General features: G+C 50.0%; 7 protein-coding genes across 7 annotated transcripts; 5 read left to right on the forward strand and 2 right to left on the reverse strand.

Annotated features, from left to right (window-relative positions):
- Window positions 1–7: 7 nt before the first annotated feature.
- N7474_001886 (uncharacterized protein) lies at window positions 8–3,413 on the reverse strand (the record flags this gene model as incomplete). The annotated part of the gene is made up of 19 exons (XM_057193301.1): window positions 8–76; window positions 140–362; window positions 425–454; window positions 508–658; window positions 713–777; window positions 837–967; window positions 1,020–1,044; window positions 1,093–1,195; window positions 1,246–1,288; window positions 1,335–1,378; window positions 1,430–1,815; window positions 1,866–1,988; window positions 2,048–2,132; window positions 2,186–2,235; window positions 2,291–2,449; window positions 2,510–2,615; window positions 2,665–2,720; window positions 2,771–2,781; window positions 3,045–3,413. 19 exons carry the CDS (start codon window positions 3,411–3,413, stop codon window positions 8–10), a joined length of 2,229 nt encoding a protein of 742 aa, XP_057058254.1.
- A 515-nt stretch (window positions 3,414–3,928) lies between these two features.
- Window positions 3,929–5,626, forward strand: N7474_001887 (uncharacterized protein; the record flags this gene model as incomplete). The annotated part of the gene is made up of 1 exon (XM_057193302.1): window positions 3,929–5,626. One exon carries the CDS (start codon window positions 3,929–3,931, stop codon window positions 5,624–5,626), a length of 1,698 nt encoding a protein of 565 aa, XP_057058255.1.
- A 541-nt stretch (window positions 5,627–6,167) lies between these two features.
- Window positions 6,168–7,185, forward strand: N7474_001888 (glycoside hydrolase family 43 protein; the record flags this gene model as incomplete). The annotated part of the gene is made up of 2 exons (XM_057193303.1): window positions 6,168–6,458; window positions 6,514–7,185. The coding sequence occupies 2 exons, from the start codon at window positions 6,168–6,170 to the stop codon at window positions 7,183–7,185; spliced, it is 963 nt and encodes a 320-aa protein (XP_057058256.1).
- Window positions 7,186–7,362: 177 nt separating this feature from the next.
- On the forward strand, window positions 7,363–8,455 carry N7474_001889 (homocysteine S-methyltransferase family protein; the record flags this gene model as incomplete). Its single annotated transcript, XM_057193304.1, has 2 exons — window positions 7,363–8,256; window positions 8,315–8,455. The coding sequence occupies 2 exons, from the start codon at window positions 7,363–7,365 to the stop codon at window positions 8,453–8,455; spliced, it is 1,035 nt and encodes a 344-aa protein (XP_057058257.1).
- A 103-nt stretch (window positions 8,456–8,558) lies between these two features.
- On the reverse strand, window positions 8,559–10,193 carry N7474_001890 (putative amino acid permease; the record flags this gene model as incomplete). The annotated part of the gene is made up of 1 exon (XM_057193305.1): window positions 8,559–10,193. One exon carries the CDS (start codon window positions 10,191–10,193, stop codon window positions 8,559–8,561), a length of 1,635 nt encoding a protein of 544 aa, XP_057058258.1.
- A 1,116-nt stretch (window positions 10,194–11,309) lies between these two features.
- Window positions 11,310–14,534, forward strand: N7474_001891 (uncharacterized protein; the record flags this gene model as incomplete). Its single annotated transcript, XM_057193306.1, has 4 exons — window positions 11,310–11,563; window positions 11,615–11,927; window positions 11,985–13,708; window positions 13,760–14,534. The coding sequence occupies 4 exons, from the start codon at window positions 11,310–11,312 to the stop codon at window positions 14,532–14,534; spliced, it is 3,066 nt and encodes a 1,021-aa protein (XP_057058259.1).
- Window positions 14,535–14,731: 197 nt separating this feature from the next.
- Window positions 14,732–15,760, forward strand: N7474_001892 (putative serine/threonine-protein phosphatase; the record flags this gene model as incomplete). The annotated part of the gene is made up of 1 exon (XM_057193307.1): window positions 14,732–15,760. One exon carries the CDS (start codon window positions 14,732–14,734, stop codon window positions 15,758–15,760), a length of 1,029 nt encoding a protein of 342 aa, XP_057058260.1.
- Window positions 15,761–16,008: the final 248 nt, after the last annotated feature.

Genomic DNA, 16,008 nt, shown 5'->3' on the forward strand with positions numbered 1-16,008 from the left:
TTCCAAATTACCAGGTTTCTGGTCCGAATGTCCCTCCCTTAGGGACAGTCTTTCGAATGGCAGTATACAAATAGTCCTATACATTTCGGTTCGTCAGTTCAACCTCCCAACTTCACCAAGGTCTAGACTAGACACTTACCATTGTCTCGAACGGAGCAGTATTGCCCCACCAATTCGGAACGCTCACGTCCGGGAAGCTGATCGCAAAAAATATAACAATGGTAGATAGAATGAGACCAGTGTCAAGACCTGCAGCTGTGATGTAGTTGTAGTTATGCCACCAGCCGCTCCACCTTTTACGAATATAGTAGTTGAAGAGAAGACCGAATATGACCCACGAAAAGTAGCTGATTGGCGTGGCTCTATCGAATATGTAGTTAGCGTCACTGCCATAATGTAAGGTACTCAAGTCTTCAAAACTTACGGGGGCAGCCATGCCATGGCTCCAAGCATCCTGTAATCAAATTAGCAGGACGTGACTGCGGATATTCGAATACGTTCACTCACACAGGTGCGTTCAAAAGCCTGAGTTTTGATCTCGGGAAGACCCGAATAAGAATGTAGAAGGCTACTGGGAGGAGAGCTCCGAGCAACCAGAACCATTGGACCTTGTTGTATATAGCGCCCGGACCAAACATGCGCTGTGGGCCAATGACTCCTATATATAGAGTTAGAGAATTGATGAGAATGGTCTACCATGTGCAAGGCCTACCCCATGTAATGCTGTTTGAGAAAAATGCTCTACCATTGGGACAGGTAAAATGAGCGGATTGGTCACTGGATTGTATTAACAATCTATGATTCAACCGTGTATCTTCACTGGGAATTCCACGTACGGGGTGCAGACTTGGTCAATATTACCCAAAGTCCAATTCATGACAGCAATCTGAACGAAACATGCCCAGATGGTCGGAATAACTTGACACCAGAAAGTAATGCGGGGCGGGACTTTCATATAATGGGCGAGCTGTTGGGTAAATCAGTGGATGATCCAAATCAATGTCATAATCAACCTTTACCTTGAGGTCTGAACAGTAAACTTGGCTGATAAAGAGGTTAGTCCTTGTCTTTGGCGGGAGCAGTGGATCTTACGCTTGTCCGAGTGTAATGGTGCTAAATACTTTGAATACCATAACAGCAATGGGCTTTCCTGGAATCATATATCCAGCCAGAAATGGAGAAATAACATTAAGCGCTGTAAATGTTAGTTGATATCGAGATAATCTGGATGCAGAAAGAACATACACAGTTGGACGTTGGTAATCCCAAGAATCATGCAAGTGGGGATCTATTCCTATCAGCGATAATTTTTCAATCGGCAAGGAACAACTTACAATAAATACTAGAGCAACAATAATGGACACAAAGAAGCCCCACCCTGTATCTTAAATTAGCGGCTTTTATCGTCAAGTCAAGGCAGAGTACTCACAAGGGAGCTGTGAATCATATCCTAGAACACCACCTAGTCCCAATGCAACGGAGACCAGAAACAGCGCCAAATACCACCATTCAGGTGCCTCCTTATACTCCTTCATCAGAGTTAGATGGATATCGGGCTCTTGGTTTCGAGCAGCAGTAAGACGATGCCAAATCTCCTTTCTATGAAAGAGGACTATATGAACAATAACCGCTGTGAGAGCGGCGAATGAGAGTCCGTAGTTCAACAAAAACGTCGGAGCGAGGAACATTGGCGAGTAAGCTTTGTATTTTGCTTCGTCAAAGCTAAAGTTAGGTCCTAGGATGCGGGAGACATTGTAAAGCTGTTGTGTGTTGTCGTAGGTCTCGGCGGTGTTGATAGGAAGATAAGCAGAGTAACTGTGATCTTGTTAGCGGTTTCCTTACTTTGCCTGGAGGTAAACTCATACAAGGCGCCAGTATAAGAGATTCCAATGGTTGTAATGATGACAAAAATCATAAGTCCAATGAAAGTGTTCACAATAGCATGGGCAGGTGCGAGTAGTGGGTCCAGAAGGTATGCTGAAACATAGCTGCTCGGGGTTAGATACATCCATGGAGCGTGCTTTTTTTTGCAATTGCTAGAACTCACGTCCAGTCAAAAGTTATGGGAATTAGCGAAAGTCCCGTGAAGCCCCCAAACAACTGGTTCACAACAACATTGTTCGGGCGAATCCCTGTATACAAATAGTTACTTTCCGTATGTTCAATATGAAAGATAAGGACCTACAGGTGACAAAAGCAAAAACAGACAACCCCTGCCATATGACTCCAGGTACCCTGGGTAATTTTTCAGCCATGGGTGTAAGAAGCCGCACTGGTGCCGTGAACTTACCAATACCAGGCAAATGCTCCTAGCATCACATACAGAAAGTATCGGTAGCGTGAAATACTCCAGCCATTGGTCTCGCTGGCATCCGATCGACTTTTATCGTGAAGAGCATAGAATAGAGAGGTGTTTGCAAATTGTCCGGGCCACATAATAGCAGCAGGCCTAGAAAGTGAAGCGTCAGAACGGGTGTTGTTCCAGGCGGACACACATTGCTTGATTTACCACACAAGGAAGCGACGGAAAATGCCAGCCAGCGAGATGCCGACTATCTGGCTGCTTAGCGCAAACAGAAGTTGAAACCCCCATCCAATATCCAGGTTGTACAGAGCTGGAAGACATGTTAGAACGAGTGTTATTGGATAATCGATAATACGTACGCTCGGCTTTGAGAGCCAAGAGGGCATCTGTGCAGTAGGCGTACCCAATTGAGACACTTTGTTCGGCTTAATACCAATTTCAGGGCTGTTGGATTCGTCCACTTACTTTGCCATGATCTAATAATGGTCAGCCTTCAAATGTATTTGAAATTAAGTGATGAAATCTTGCCGTGATGACTGTATGCTCCTTGATTGTGAAAGGACCTGTATTGAGTGTCCACTTCATTCCAAACGTGGTGAATGTCCTCGTAGGCATTACTTTAGCCCAGAAACAGCCAATTGGGTAAACAAGAAGCTGCACCACTATGGAGGGAAATGAGATAGCAGGGCTCCTGCAGACATCTTCATCAGTGACATACTTCGAGAGATCAAAACCATACCCACCGCATGCTCAGGAACATATTCAATCCACTCCCAAGAGTCGTGAAAAACATCCCAAGCACCCAGGCGCGCACTGTGTTCGCAACTTCACCTCCATCCGTATTGCGCACGGCCGCACGCACAGACTCGTATGGGGAGTCTTCCTGGAAAGATTTGTCCAACTCGGCAGCTTTCTCCTGGTCGTCAGTCTTGATGGCCTCATTGATTGCATCGATCTTTTCCTGGGGTAGGTTTGGATCCCACTGGTGCGACTCTTTGATCTTGTGTAACTCTTGGACCTTATCGCTGGCTTCTTTGTCATCGCTGGTCAAGATATCCGGTTCTGCACACGGCTCCACGCCGTCGATGGTAGGGGGATGAGAGGCCATTATTGCTCAAATTCATTTGCACGGAGGTAGCGGCTCAGGCAGGGATAGACTATAAGCAAAATGTATCGGCTTCTGTAGCTCTTCTTCGTCCATTCGCCGATAAGCTCTAATGTAACCCTTGAGCTCTTCCCCGCAACCGGGTGTAGCCGCGAAGCACTTAGCGATAACAAGACGCCTAATTTGGTAAGAATGCGGAGTCAGGCGACGCATAAGGAAGGCCGAGCACTTCGAAGTAATATTAAACCCACCACTCGGATCGCGCAGCGACATTATTTGACATTTTGTCGGCTTTGAGGCCCGACACGATAGTAATATCCTACCGTTGTATTCAATTATTGTTGATAGGGCTGTTGGTTGTCGCTTAGACATACCCGACCTCTTGCTGGTCGAAATTCCCTATCTCATCACTTATCCTTTTTCTGAGCCCGTTTGCAACAGGCCAGGGACAGTACAACAACTCCCCCGGAGATAACAGCATCCAAGGACGAAGACCTTCGTGCGAAGTTAACTACATCATGGTTTCTGCCACTTCAGATCGTGGCATTGCCCTCCGCCGCGCGCAAGGGGACACGATCCGTGACAGAATTGAACACTTCAATGAAGATCTCAAGGACATCAACAAGTTCTTTCCAATAAGAACATCCCCAAGGAGGGCTGACAAACTGCACCATTTTCTCATGTCTGAACTCGATGGTCTGCATGAGCAACCTTTTGAACTTTACAACCAACCAGAGAAAGTCGACTACCTCCTTGTGGAAAACTACATCGAAAGACAACTGCGGCAAATGCAACTTGATTTCAAACAGGATTATAAAATGGCTCCCTTGCTCCCGTTTGCAAGCACGCTGGTGGAGCTATGCGAGGCTCGAGCTCTGGTGCTTCCAATGGACCCAAAAGATGCCGCACAGAAACTCTTCGAGACGCAAGTACAAATTACAGGCTTGATTGAAAAGATCAACAAAGGCTCCGATGAAGTGACCACGAGTAAAGCAAGTGCATTTCGTGCATCGAGAACTATCGACTGTCTACGAGACCATCTGAAGGAGTGGTTTGGCTTCTATAAAGGTTATGACCCCTCGTTCGACTGGTGGATGGCACAACCATACAACGCGGTGGACAAGTGTCTCGAAAATGTTTCTGCCAATATTCGTGAGAAGCTGGTTGGAATTCAACCAGGCAATAAAGATGCAATTGTGGGCGATCCCATCGGGCGCGACGGATTGGTCTACGAACTGTTAGCCGAGATGATTCCGTACACGCCGGAGGAGATCATCGCGATTGGCGAACAGGAATTTGACTGGTGTATCAATGAAATGAAAAAGGCATCTCGCAGCATGGGTTACAAGGACGATTGGCAAGCGGCCCTGGAAGAGGTCAAGAATGAGTATGTTGAGCCTGGCAAGCAGACCCAGCTAGTCCGGGACCTCGCACAAGAAGCAGTCTCGTTTGTCGAAGATCACAAGCTCGTCACGGTCCCAGAAATTGCAAAAGAAACTTGGCAAATGTTCATGATGTCTCCAGAACGCCAGAAAGTGAACCCTTTTTTCCTTGGGGGAGAGTCAATCATTGTCTCGTATCCTACCGACTCAATGGACCATGAAGCCAAGATGATGAGTATGCGTGGGAACAACATCCATTTCTCGCGCGCCACGGTCTTCCATGAGATGATCCCTGGTCATCACTTGCAAATGCATATCAATGCGAGACATCGACCATACCGACGTCTCTTCGACACGCCATTCTGGATTGAAGGTTGGTCTTTGTACTGGGAGTTTATTCTGTGGGATGACGATCGGTTCCAAAAGACGCCCCAGAACCGGATCGGAATGCTGTTCTGGCGACTGCATCGATGCGCCCGGATCATCTTTTCTCTCAACTTCCATCTTGGCAAGATGACCCCACAGGAGTGTATTGATCTTCTCGTGGACAAGGTTGGGCACGAACGCGCTACAGCTGAAGGAGAGGTGAGGCGATCGTTGAACGGCGATTATTCGCCTTTGTACCAGGCTGGGTACATGCTGGGAGCGTTACAGATTTATGCCCTGCGGAAGGAGATTGTTGACACAGGTCGCATGGCAGAGATTGACTTCCACGATCGGTTTTTGAAGGAGAATCGCATGCCGATCGAGTTGATGCGGGCATTGATGCTGGATCGGCCACTGACCGCGGACTACACACCTTGCTGGAAATTTTACAACTTCCGCAATCATTAGCACCGAGATTTCCTGAGATTTCTAGGGGAAAAAAAAGGTCTGTGAGGTTTTAGCCTTGAGCAGTAGTCTATCGAGAGGACTGTTGCTGAGTAGAATGCCTTGTGTGGCGCGGTTTTTTGCTTTGTTTTAGGTGCAAACGCACTGCCCAATAACATCCAAATAAGATTCTATTTCTGACAGACTCATCGTCAAGCAGATCTGCCTTGAAGAGCCAAGGAAATCTGCCTCGAAAGGGACCCATATTATCCTCTCTTGGGTTTGGCTGAGGAGATGATCGACATAAACGTGTGGAGTCGTGGGGGCTACCTTCTCCTCTTCCCTGGCGCGCCTTACCTTTCTAGGGCGATGTTTCAGGGGTTCTTGGCTAGTTTCGGTAGCAACGCAGCATTGCAGCAATAGGAGCCGGAGTAATCCACATCAGTAAACACCGCGGGTCTGGTGAGTGTCAGATATATAAACACGGCTAACACCCTCGCATTCGGTACCCCCTGGCTGGTCGATACAAGCAAACATAACTAACTGAATGGGATACAATTCAACCATGGCACGCAGAGCACTGTTTCCAGTTTTATATACATTTCTTTTTAACAAATTGGCCTTGGCCGAACCCCTTCAAGTACTGGACACGAACTTTCCAGACCCTTGTCTGATTCAGACGGATGATGGATATTATGCTTTTGCTACCTCGGGTAATGGTGTGAATGTACAGATTGCCTCGTCATCAGACTTTTCCACTTGGGAGCTTCTGTCCGGTGTGGATGCATTGCCGGGCCCATTTCCGTCATGGGTAGCATCCTCCCCCGCAGTGTGGGCTCCTGATGTAAACCAAATGGTACGTTCATTGATCCAAGAAAGCGGTCACAAAATACTCATATTACCAACTCCAGGAGGACGGCACGTTTGTCATGTACTTCTCCGCTGCCTCCAGTGAAGATGACAGCAAGCACTGCGTCGGAGCTGCGACGTCCAGCAGCATTACAGGGCCATACACCCCGGAGAATAACTATCTAGCTTGTCCACTGGACCAAGGCGGCGCCATTGATGCAGATGGTTTCAACGACGGAGGCACATACTATGTTGTCTACAAGATAGACGGTAACAGTCTCGACGGCGACGGTACCACACATCCCACACCCATCATGCTGCAGGAAGTTGAGTCCGATGGCGTCACACTATCCGGGGATGCCACTGAACTTCTCGACCGTGATGATGCGGACGGACCGCTCATTGAGGCTCCCAGTTTGGTGAATGTGGATGGGACATACTATCTTTCCTTCTCGTCCAACATGTATGACACAACGCTGTACGATGTCAGCTATGCAACGGCCAGCTCTGTGACCGGCCCATACACCAAGGCTCAGGCTCCGGATGCGCCACTGCTTGTGAGTGGGGATGCAAGCAATGTTGGCAATCTAGCGGGGCCCGGCGGTTCAGACTTCTCTTCTGATGGCACCAATATTGTATTCCATGCTTTTCTGAACGGCGCGAATATCAGTGATGGACGGGCTATGTGGACCTCGGGAATCAGCTGTTCCGGAGGCGTGATCAGTTTGGCTTGAACATTGATTTTAGCCAGTTATGCTTTGAATTTAAGTTACTTTCAGTGAATGGAAGAGAAAGTGGTCGATACCGATTATGTAACCATGGTGTTACTCATCGCCTTTGATCCGCTCGCTCGTCTAACTATTCATTCTCCAAATATTTATCCACCAAAAATTAAAGGAACCCTTCGCAATATGGCCTCGGTGCAGATTTTGGACGGTGGCCTGGGAACATCCTTGCAAGACAAATATGGAGTCAAGTTCGACTCCTCCACCCCACTCTGGGCATCCCACTTGCTCGTCGCGGATCCAGCAACCCTACAATCCTGCCAGCAGGATTTCGTTGGTGCAGGCACAGATGTGCTTCTGACAGCAACCTACCAAGTATCGGCTGAGGGATTTGAACGAACAAAGACCCCTGATTTCCCAAATGGCGTCCCGAAAAGTGCAATCGGCCCTTTTCTTCGTACCGCGCTAGATGTTGCAGAGCAAGCAAAGGGCAGTGCAAACACCAAGATTGCTCTCAGCCTGGGCCCATATGGCGCATGCATGATCCCAGGGCAGGAGTACAGCGGCAAATATGACGTTGAGCATGATAATGAAGAGGCCCTCTTCCGCTGGCATCTCGATCGACTGCGTCTCTTTGCGGAGGCCGAGGTGAATCTAATTCGGCGTGTGCAGTATGTTGCCTTCGAAACACTGCCGCGGCTGGACGAGATTCGTGCTGTTAGAAGAGCAATTCGTGCTGCGGCGATTGAAGTTCCGTTCTGGATATCGTGTGTCTTCCCTGAAAAGGATGATGTCTTACCAGATGGGAGTTCAGTTGAACAGGTTGTCAGTGCTGCTGTGGATCTAAGAGAAGGCGCTAGTGCTCCATGGGGCATTGGAATCAACTGCACGAAAATAGACAAGCTTCCGAGCTTGGTGAGCAAGTTCGGAGACAGTGTGGCAGCCAGAGTCTCCGCTGGCAGTCTGGCAACTGCCCCTTCCCTTGTCTTGTATCCCGATGGAACCAATGGCGAGGTTTACAACACGACCACGCAAACATGGGAGAGGCCAACCGGCACCAGAGACGACGCGAAAAGCAGGGTAAGGACAGTGGTTGCGAGGCTGGTAGAAAGATACGCGATGGCTAATCTGATTGCAGTGCCCTTGGGAATCACAGCTTGCTGAAGTTGTCCAAGATACGACAGCAAGTGGTCATTTTCTCTCCTTCCTTGTTGGTGGCTGTTGCAAGGCTTCTCATGCGGATATCAAAAAGCTTCATGATCGACTCAAAAATCAGTGATGTATTCGAGCTTTACCCATAGACAACTACAGAACTATATTCATGACGAAGAATACCGGATAAACAGTCTCAATTAGGGACATATATATACAAAGGCCTAGATTCAAACAAGCCAGTCAAGAAAGCGCCTCCACAGCGTTTGTGGATATTCTTTTTCAATGATTTCACCCTCCTGGAGACGGCCAGACCATAAATCAATAGTGGCCGCGCGCTGAAACTTGGTTCGCTTAATGATTTTCCAGACAATGATCGGAACAACGAAGATCGGAATGCCAATGTACGAGGCGACAAAATTTGAGGTGGACCAGTTGCCTTTGAGGAAAACGGGAAAACCGGCAACGAGAGTAATAATGGTAGAACCGATGAAGCCCACCCACGCCGCATAAGGTTGCAGGGGTGCCTTCCAGGGCAGGGTGTCTCGGCTAATGCCCTGCGCCTTCATTGCAGCATAAAAGCGAATGTAGCAGAAGCTGAGGGTGGCCCAGGCGATTAACCCGGCAACTGTACTGAGGTTCAGAAGCCAACTAAAAGCTTGTGATGCGCCGCCTTTCCCGAGACTCAGATACGCCAACGGTCCGAAGAGCCAGGCGGTAAAAACAGCCACGTATGGCACGCCATTTTTGTTGACGCGGCCAAATATCTGGGGCAACTGATGATCGGTCGTCATGGCCACGATCATGCGTGAGCCAACCCAGCAGTAGGAGTTGCCCGCAGACCACGCAGCAACGAGAATGCAAGCGTTCACAATAGACGGCAGAACAGTGATCCCGGCCTGGGTAATCGCAATAACGAATGGCGAGCTTTTTGCGTTATCTGCGCCTGAGACAAGATCTTTGTTATTCGGGCTGACAATGATCCCAATAAGGAGAGCACCCAAAACGTAGAAGAAACCAATGCGGTATGTCACCCGACGTGCAGCCTTGGGGATCGCACGGTGCGGATCGACAGATTCGGCAGCCGTGATGACGACGGTCTCGACGCCAATGAAGCTGAACGAGGCGTTGACGAATGCCGACAAGAATCCAAGAAAGTGACCCGTTGGGCCGGTGATGCCGTTATAGTTCGTCCAGGCTCCGGGATCGTGCCAAAAGCGGAAGCCGATGGTCTCATGGTTCGGTCCACCACCGGCGGTTATGACAATGGAGACAATAACCAGGCCTAAGAAGCAGAGTACCTTAACGGCGCCACCGATCACCTCAGTTTCGCCATAGAACCGGACGCTCATCAGATTGATGGCCAAGATCAGTACGAGTCCAACAGTGATGACCACGGCTGGTGTCAGATCTGTCCAGTAGGAGACAATAACCGCAGCAGCCGATGTCTCCGACGCGATAGCGATGGTGTAACAGTAACCGTATGAGATAGCGAGCGAGAAGCCCACGGATGGGTCGATGAAGCGGGTAGCCCAGTGTGGAAACGATCCCGCAGTAGGGAGCAGCGTTGCCAGTTCGGCGATACTCTGCATCACGCACCACAGCACCATTCCAACGATGATGAACGCCAGCAGTAGTCCAGCTGGACCGGCTTTGGCGTACGCAGCGCCCGTCCCCACGAAGAGACCAGTCCCGATGCCGCTGCAGAAACCGATCATGGTGACCTGATAATTCCGCAGACGTCGCTGCGTGGCTCCACGGCCACCGACATTGAGGTGCATCTCATCCTTCAAGCCAGCCTCATAGTCGCCGAAGTTGGCCGTAACCGGCTCGATGGCGTCCTGAGCGAAAGTGGACTTGTCCATGGCGGGCGATATTGAGACGGTCATGGTCACCCCATGCAAGATCTCCCCAGATGAACTGTAGGAAACTAGAAAGTTGACAGCAGGTGAGAAGAACTGTATTTTTTTTTTTCTTTTGAGCTTCCGGAAATCTCCAATCACGACATTTTGGTTTGACTCTGCACCACATTGGGTTTCCCCACTTAGCCGAAGCTCATTGGGTTGAATCCTGCGTGGCTCCACTTATCTTTAAGACGATCAAATATCGAAGAGACGATGAAAGAGTGCGCCAGTCTAGAGACAGAGCACGTTATGGGGAAAGTGCAGAATAATAGGAATAAGCATGCGTCTGTGCTTCCTACACAGTCTAGTGACAGCTCAGGTTGTATTGGGTTCGCTCGGAGTTGGCCGTTATTCTTGCCTCTGTGGAACCTTGGATGTCGCCGGGAGTATGCTTGGCAGGGTTAAGATTATTCACGAATTAATGTGCTGCTGAGAAGTGTCCTTCTACAGCATCGTCTGTAGTTACGGTTGACCGCACTGGACAGCAATATGAATACAAATTGCCAATACCGACAGCGAGATACGGTGTAGTTAAACCAGAACATTTAATGCCTGCCCTTTCAGGCATCAATATTGTGATCTCTAAAATTATTGATTTATGTCGCGCATTATTATTGTTATGCACTTATTATTATTGTGTTCTGTTTAATCTGGGTAAGGCCAATTCCTCCTTTGAGATTAGTATTCGGACCACCTGCTCTCAGAAAGGGGCTGGATCTCTCTGGGCCCAACAAAAACAGCGGTAGATTTTCTGCTCCCGGACTCGCCACGCTGGATCGTACGAAGATCGGCTCCAAAAAGAGCAAGTTGTACGCTGATCCGGCTTAGGAAAAGCCTTTACTGGACGGCGCAGGCGTGGAGACCAACCTCCAAGCCCAGGGGATGACAATCAAAATCAATAGACGCAGATCGTCCCTCCCATAACTTAGGTTTCGGGCTCCTTAATCAGCCGAGGTTTAACCCCTCTCATTCTTTTCTGAGGCTGCGAGGAATGTTCCTTTCCTCTTCAATCGGCTTCATCGGGATCACCTGAGTTGTGGTTTCTCGCGAAGTTGATGAGCAGCGCCAATCGACCTCATGTCCGAAGCTTCGCGACAAGGTGCAGTCCCCCAGGGATCTTCGCCAGGGACTCCGGCCGACGAGACCATTCAACCAGCCCAAACATCAACACCGGTCGCCGACCAGAGGAAATTGCCGGGCTGGCTAGATCATTTCAACGCGCGCGACCTGAAAGTGTTGTTTCGCTGCTCGGTAGCAGCATGGGTCGCGTCACTGTTGATCTTCATCGGGCCTTCGCATGACCAGATTGGGACTGCGACTTTTTTCGCGACGTGAGTTGCCGCGCATCATCACGCCACAATAGTTTCTGATTGGCTTCTTAGCCTTGTGCTCTTCATAGTGCCTCCCAGCGGTATCGTGTTCATCTTCATCCTGGCAGCCCTGACGCTTCTCATCGGCATCGGTCTGGCCTGGGCATGGGGTACCATTGTCATGAAAGCTGCGCTGGCCGCGCGACCGTCGTCTGATACCGAGGCTACACTTCAAGCGCTCGGGAAACAGGCCTACAGTCAGGCCAATGCGACAGGACAACCCGTCGCAGCCGTTGAACAGAAGCTTATTTATGACGGCTGGATGCTGGATGCCCGTGTGTCTGCAGTCTATTTTTCCCTCATATGCCTGTTTATCTATGTGTTGGTCAGTAGTCTGTGCTCAGTGTCCGTTACAAGTGCGTTGACTGACTGTCTCTCCCAGGCACGCGTGCGGGCTAAGAACCCTAAATTCACGATTACACAGATCTTTGGCACCATCATCGCGGATCTTTTCTTGACCCTTGGCCCCCTGCTTCCCGCATTCAATGGAACTCTGCCTAAGCTCTTGATTGAACCCGCAGCCATTGGCATAGGGATTGGACTGGCTTGCTGCCTGATCTTTTTTCCCAAATCGACGTCCCACACGGTGCTGGCCGGCTTTGAGGGTCTGGTACGGCTCTTGAAAACACCATTGGACTTTACGCTAGCCAGTCTTGCAAAAGAAGGCGATCCGCTTATTCTCAAGAGCCTTCGTAAAAACAAGGCAAGGACGATTGGAGCGTACCGGAGCATAGAGCCAGCGCTAGGATTTTTGCCATTGGACTTCGGTCTGGGATGGTGGAACGCGGACGATATCCGAAGTCTCAGGGAGCCAATCCGGCAGGCTCTAGTTAACAGCGTGGCTCTTCTTGAGCTTCACATCGCCCGTTTGAGCGGGGCGACAAAGCTTGAGAAGCTGGACGAAATCATTGCCGGTCACCATCACGATTCGGACACTGAGCCCGGAAATTCCGAGCAAGACGAAAAGAAGAAGAAAAAGAATAAAAAGAAGCCGCATGAGGTCGGTATGCGCCAGCTCCTAGAGACCGGCAATCTTGTGAACGCCCTTCGCAGCCCCGAACATGAGTCTATTCGATTGGAGACCATTGAAGCTATTCGAGATTCCAGCAGAGATATACTTCCCGCTTGTCAGGAGGCTACTGAGACCGTGGCCTCAGTCATCCATGTGGTCAATTCAGCTCGATGGTTTGGTCGACCATCTAAACAAAACTTGAACGAGGCGCTGGAGCGCAGCCAAGCGACGCTTCAGGCTCTTCAGGCGGCACGGAACTCATTTGCCACAGAAGCTACTGAGAGACTGATTCAGACCTATGGAGACATGTTTGATGAATCTGGAAAGCTGAAAAGCCTTGAGCACTCCACGTCCCTCTCGGTAAGGGGCATCATGATAGGAATGGTTTATGAAGAGCATGTCCTTGGTGTCGCCGACTCCTGGGAGAAAGTTCTTTCTCAGATCACTGCTCTTCTGAAAGAACGCCAGAAGATTCAACTCTGGCTACCCAAAGGACTGCGTTATGCAGTCAACTGGGTCTCTCGAAGAAACGCTGTGGCCCCGGTCATCGTCGCGCAAGGGTCCGAAACCGATCCTGACATCGCAGAATCACAATCAAAAGCAGCCCAACAGCGTCTTCGCATCAGCAGAGGATACCGTGTGAAACGACGGAACGGTCTGGGACGAGCTATTCTCAGCACGTATCACTGGCTCATCAACCCAGATGGCATGTATGCCCTACGAATGGTGGCCGTGACAATTGCCCTCGGTATTCCTGCTGTCATCCCGTCAAGCGCAGGCTTCTACTTCCGGGAAAAGGGACTTTGGGGCCTCATCATGGGCCAAACAACCATGCTTATCTACATGGCCGACTTTACCTTCTCTGTTATCTCGCGGGCTATTGGCACTATTGTTGGTGGTATTCTAGGCTTGCTGGCATGGTACATCGGCTCGGGCAATGGACCCGGCAATCCTTACGGCCTTGCCGCCATCATGGCAGTCGTGATTGTTGTTCTGATGTGGGGACGTTTATTCGCACCTCCCGCTTTGCTCCAGGCCTGCATGATGGGTGGTGCTACCTGCATTCTCGTCGTGGGTTACAGTTACGACGATACGTAAGTTGTGAATGATGTCTTGTGGTATAGCGGCGCTGACCTAAATCTTAGACACATCCCACAGTACGGCAACCCTGGTATAGGTTACAACGTGTTTTGGCGACGACTCGTGCTCGTTGTCATAGGCTTTGCAGCTGCCATAATCGTGCAACTCTTCCCACGACCCCCCTCTGCCTCGCGGCATATCTGCAAGTCGCTCTCAAACGTCATCCGTTCACTCTCTGACCACTATGCCCTCCTCCTCTCGTCCTGGGGCCAGTCCGATGGCAATGCGGGACTGGTAGCTGAGAAAATTGCGCTCGATCTTGGTGAAAAACTCAATTCACTGAACGGTCCTATCGGAATGCTCCGCTTCGAGTTCTCTGGCTCGCCATTTGACAGCGACCGTCTAGCCCAGGTCAAAACCCTGTCCGAGGATATGAACCGGAGCGTCGCCCGGCTGTTGTATCTCTCTGCGTCGCTACCAGAGTACCTACAGGCACGTCTCTCACGTTATGTTGGTCTTCTCGATCACCGCAATATCGGTGATATTATGGCCGTGCTAGGAGTCGTGGAGCAGGCGCTTAAAACCGGAGACCCGTTGCCCGAGGTCCTGCCCACGCCACTGCTTAAACGCTGCTACGAGTTTTGGCAATCGCGTCATGTGGATATTGTGCTCAGTACGGAAACCATCCGTGATGAGAACTACCGGAAGTTCTGCGTTGCGCTTAACTCTTACCTCAAGTTCCTGGCTGCCATCGATGATCTGGTGCTTGTCATGAAGGGCACGCTGGGCGAGTCTCATATTGTTAGCCGAGAGTTGACGCACGACGAGTATGAGGTGTAAATATAACCTGTATATATCAAGATCCTCTATGACGGACGAATAGAGTGACTCGTGTTAATTAGCATAGCTGCCCACTGGAAATCGGGAGCGAGAGCGGTGAAGACCCGACTTCAATTTCACTCACGCGGTCCTGATCTCATTGTCTCCGTCTTGCCTTTCCCTCCAGATAGGACATACTTCAAGTCCGAAAAAGGAAAATGGCCCATACGAAAGCTGCCAACAAGATATTTCCAATCGCAACCTTTCTTTCAGACCTACCGACCAATCTTATTCCGCAGTTCCCCTTATCATCTTCCGAAAATGGCCCTGCCAGTGGACGCTTGGTCATTGTAGGCGACGTACATGGGATGAGAAAGTCCCTGGAGGCACTCCTAGACAAAGTTGGCTTCGACAAACGCAATGGAGATCATCTTATACTAGCTGGCGACCTAGTCAATAAAGGACCCGATAGCCCTGGTGTTGTTGATCTGGCTATTAAGCTAGGCGCCAGCGCAGTGAGAGGCAACCACGACAATGCAGTTCTTAATGCGGCCGCGGAGATCAACACCACAAGGGCTAGTCTCCTACATTCTGGAGGCTTGGATGGCAGTCCGGCCGTACCTGAGAACCCTGAAGCCGACCCGCCGGGGGATACTGTCCAAGAGATTCCTGACAAATGCGTCTCTGCTACAACTGGCAGTAGTATGGCACATAGCGCCACAACACATAGTACGGCACTAGCACTTTCGACGCGCCAGCTCGACTGGCTTGCCGCTTTGCCTTTGATCTTGCGCATCAAAATACCTGACAACCTAACATCCTCCTTCGGCGACACACTAGTTGTCGTACATGCGGGCCTCGTTCCTGGTACCCCACTCGAAGAGCAAGATCCATATGCTGTAATGCATATGCGGAGCCTCGCACGCAAACTGGGCGATGAGGAAGGCTACATACCGGCTGAAACTCCCGGAGAAGAAGGCTGGGTTATGGAATGGGACCGGTGGCAAGATTGGCTAGCATCCAAGACTACGGTGATATTCGGGCACGATGCAAAGCGTCGTTTGCAGTTGGGCAGGTATACAATTGGTCTGGATTCCGCGTGTTTATACGGCCATAGGTTAAGCGCGGTTGTGATTGCGGCTCCCCATGGGGAAATTGAGCATCAGGTTATTCAAGTCGAATGCAATGATGCGCCTATGGTCCCACCAATATCGGTGGAAGAAGGCGACAAGACAGTGGTTGTATAATTGGTATAAGATTCAATGGACACGAGTCCTTCAGTGATATAGGATAAAGGTGGAAGAATGCCGTATTCTGACCTGAAGCCGTGGGACCTGTGTAGCCATCATAGCCGAAAGGATTCTCATAGTAGTCGATGTTCAATCCTGAAGGTGGGCAGTGAGGCTAGACAGGACAAGATGTTGGAGTTGTTACAGGTGGTGTCGTCGTTGCTGGTATTATTTCCACTTTCTCTATTTTAATTGTTGGGGCGTTG

Source organism: Penicillium riverlandense (genome assembly GCF_028828495.1).
Source record: "Penicillium riverlandense strain IBT 135883 chromosome Unknown utg000001l_segment0_segment0, whole genome shotgun sequence".
NCBI classification, from domain to species: domain Eukaryota; kingdom Fungi; phylum Ascomycota; class Eurotiomycetes; order Eurotiales; family Aspergillaceae; genus Penicillium; species Penicillium riverlandense.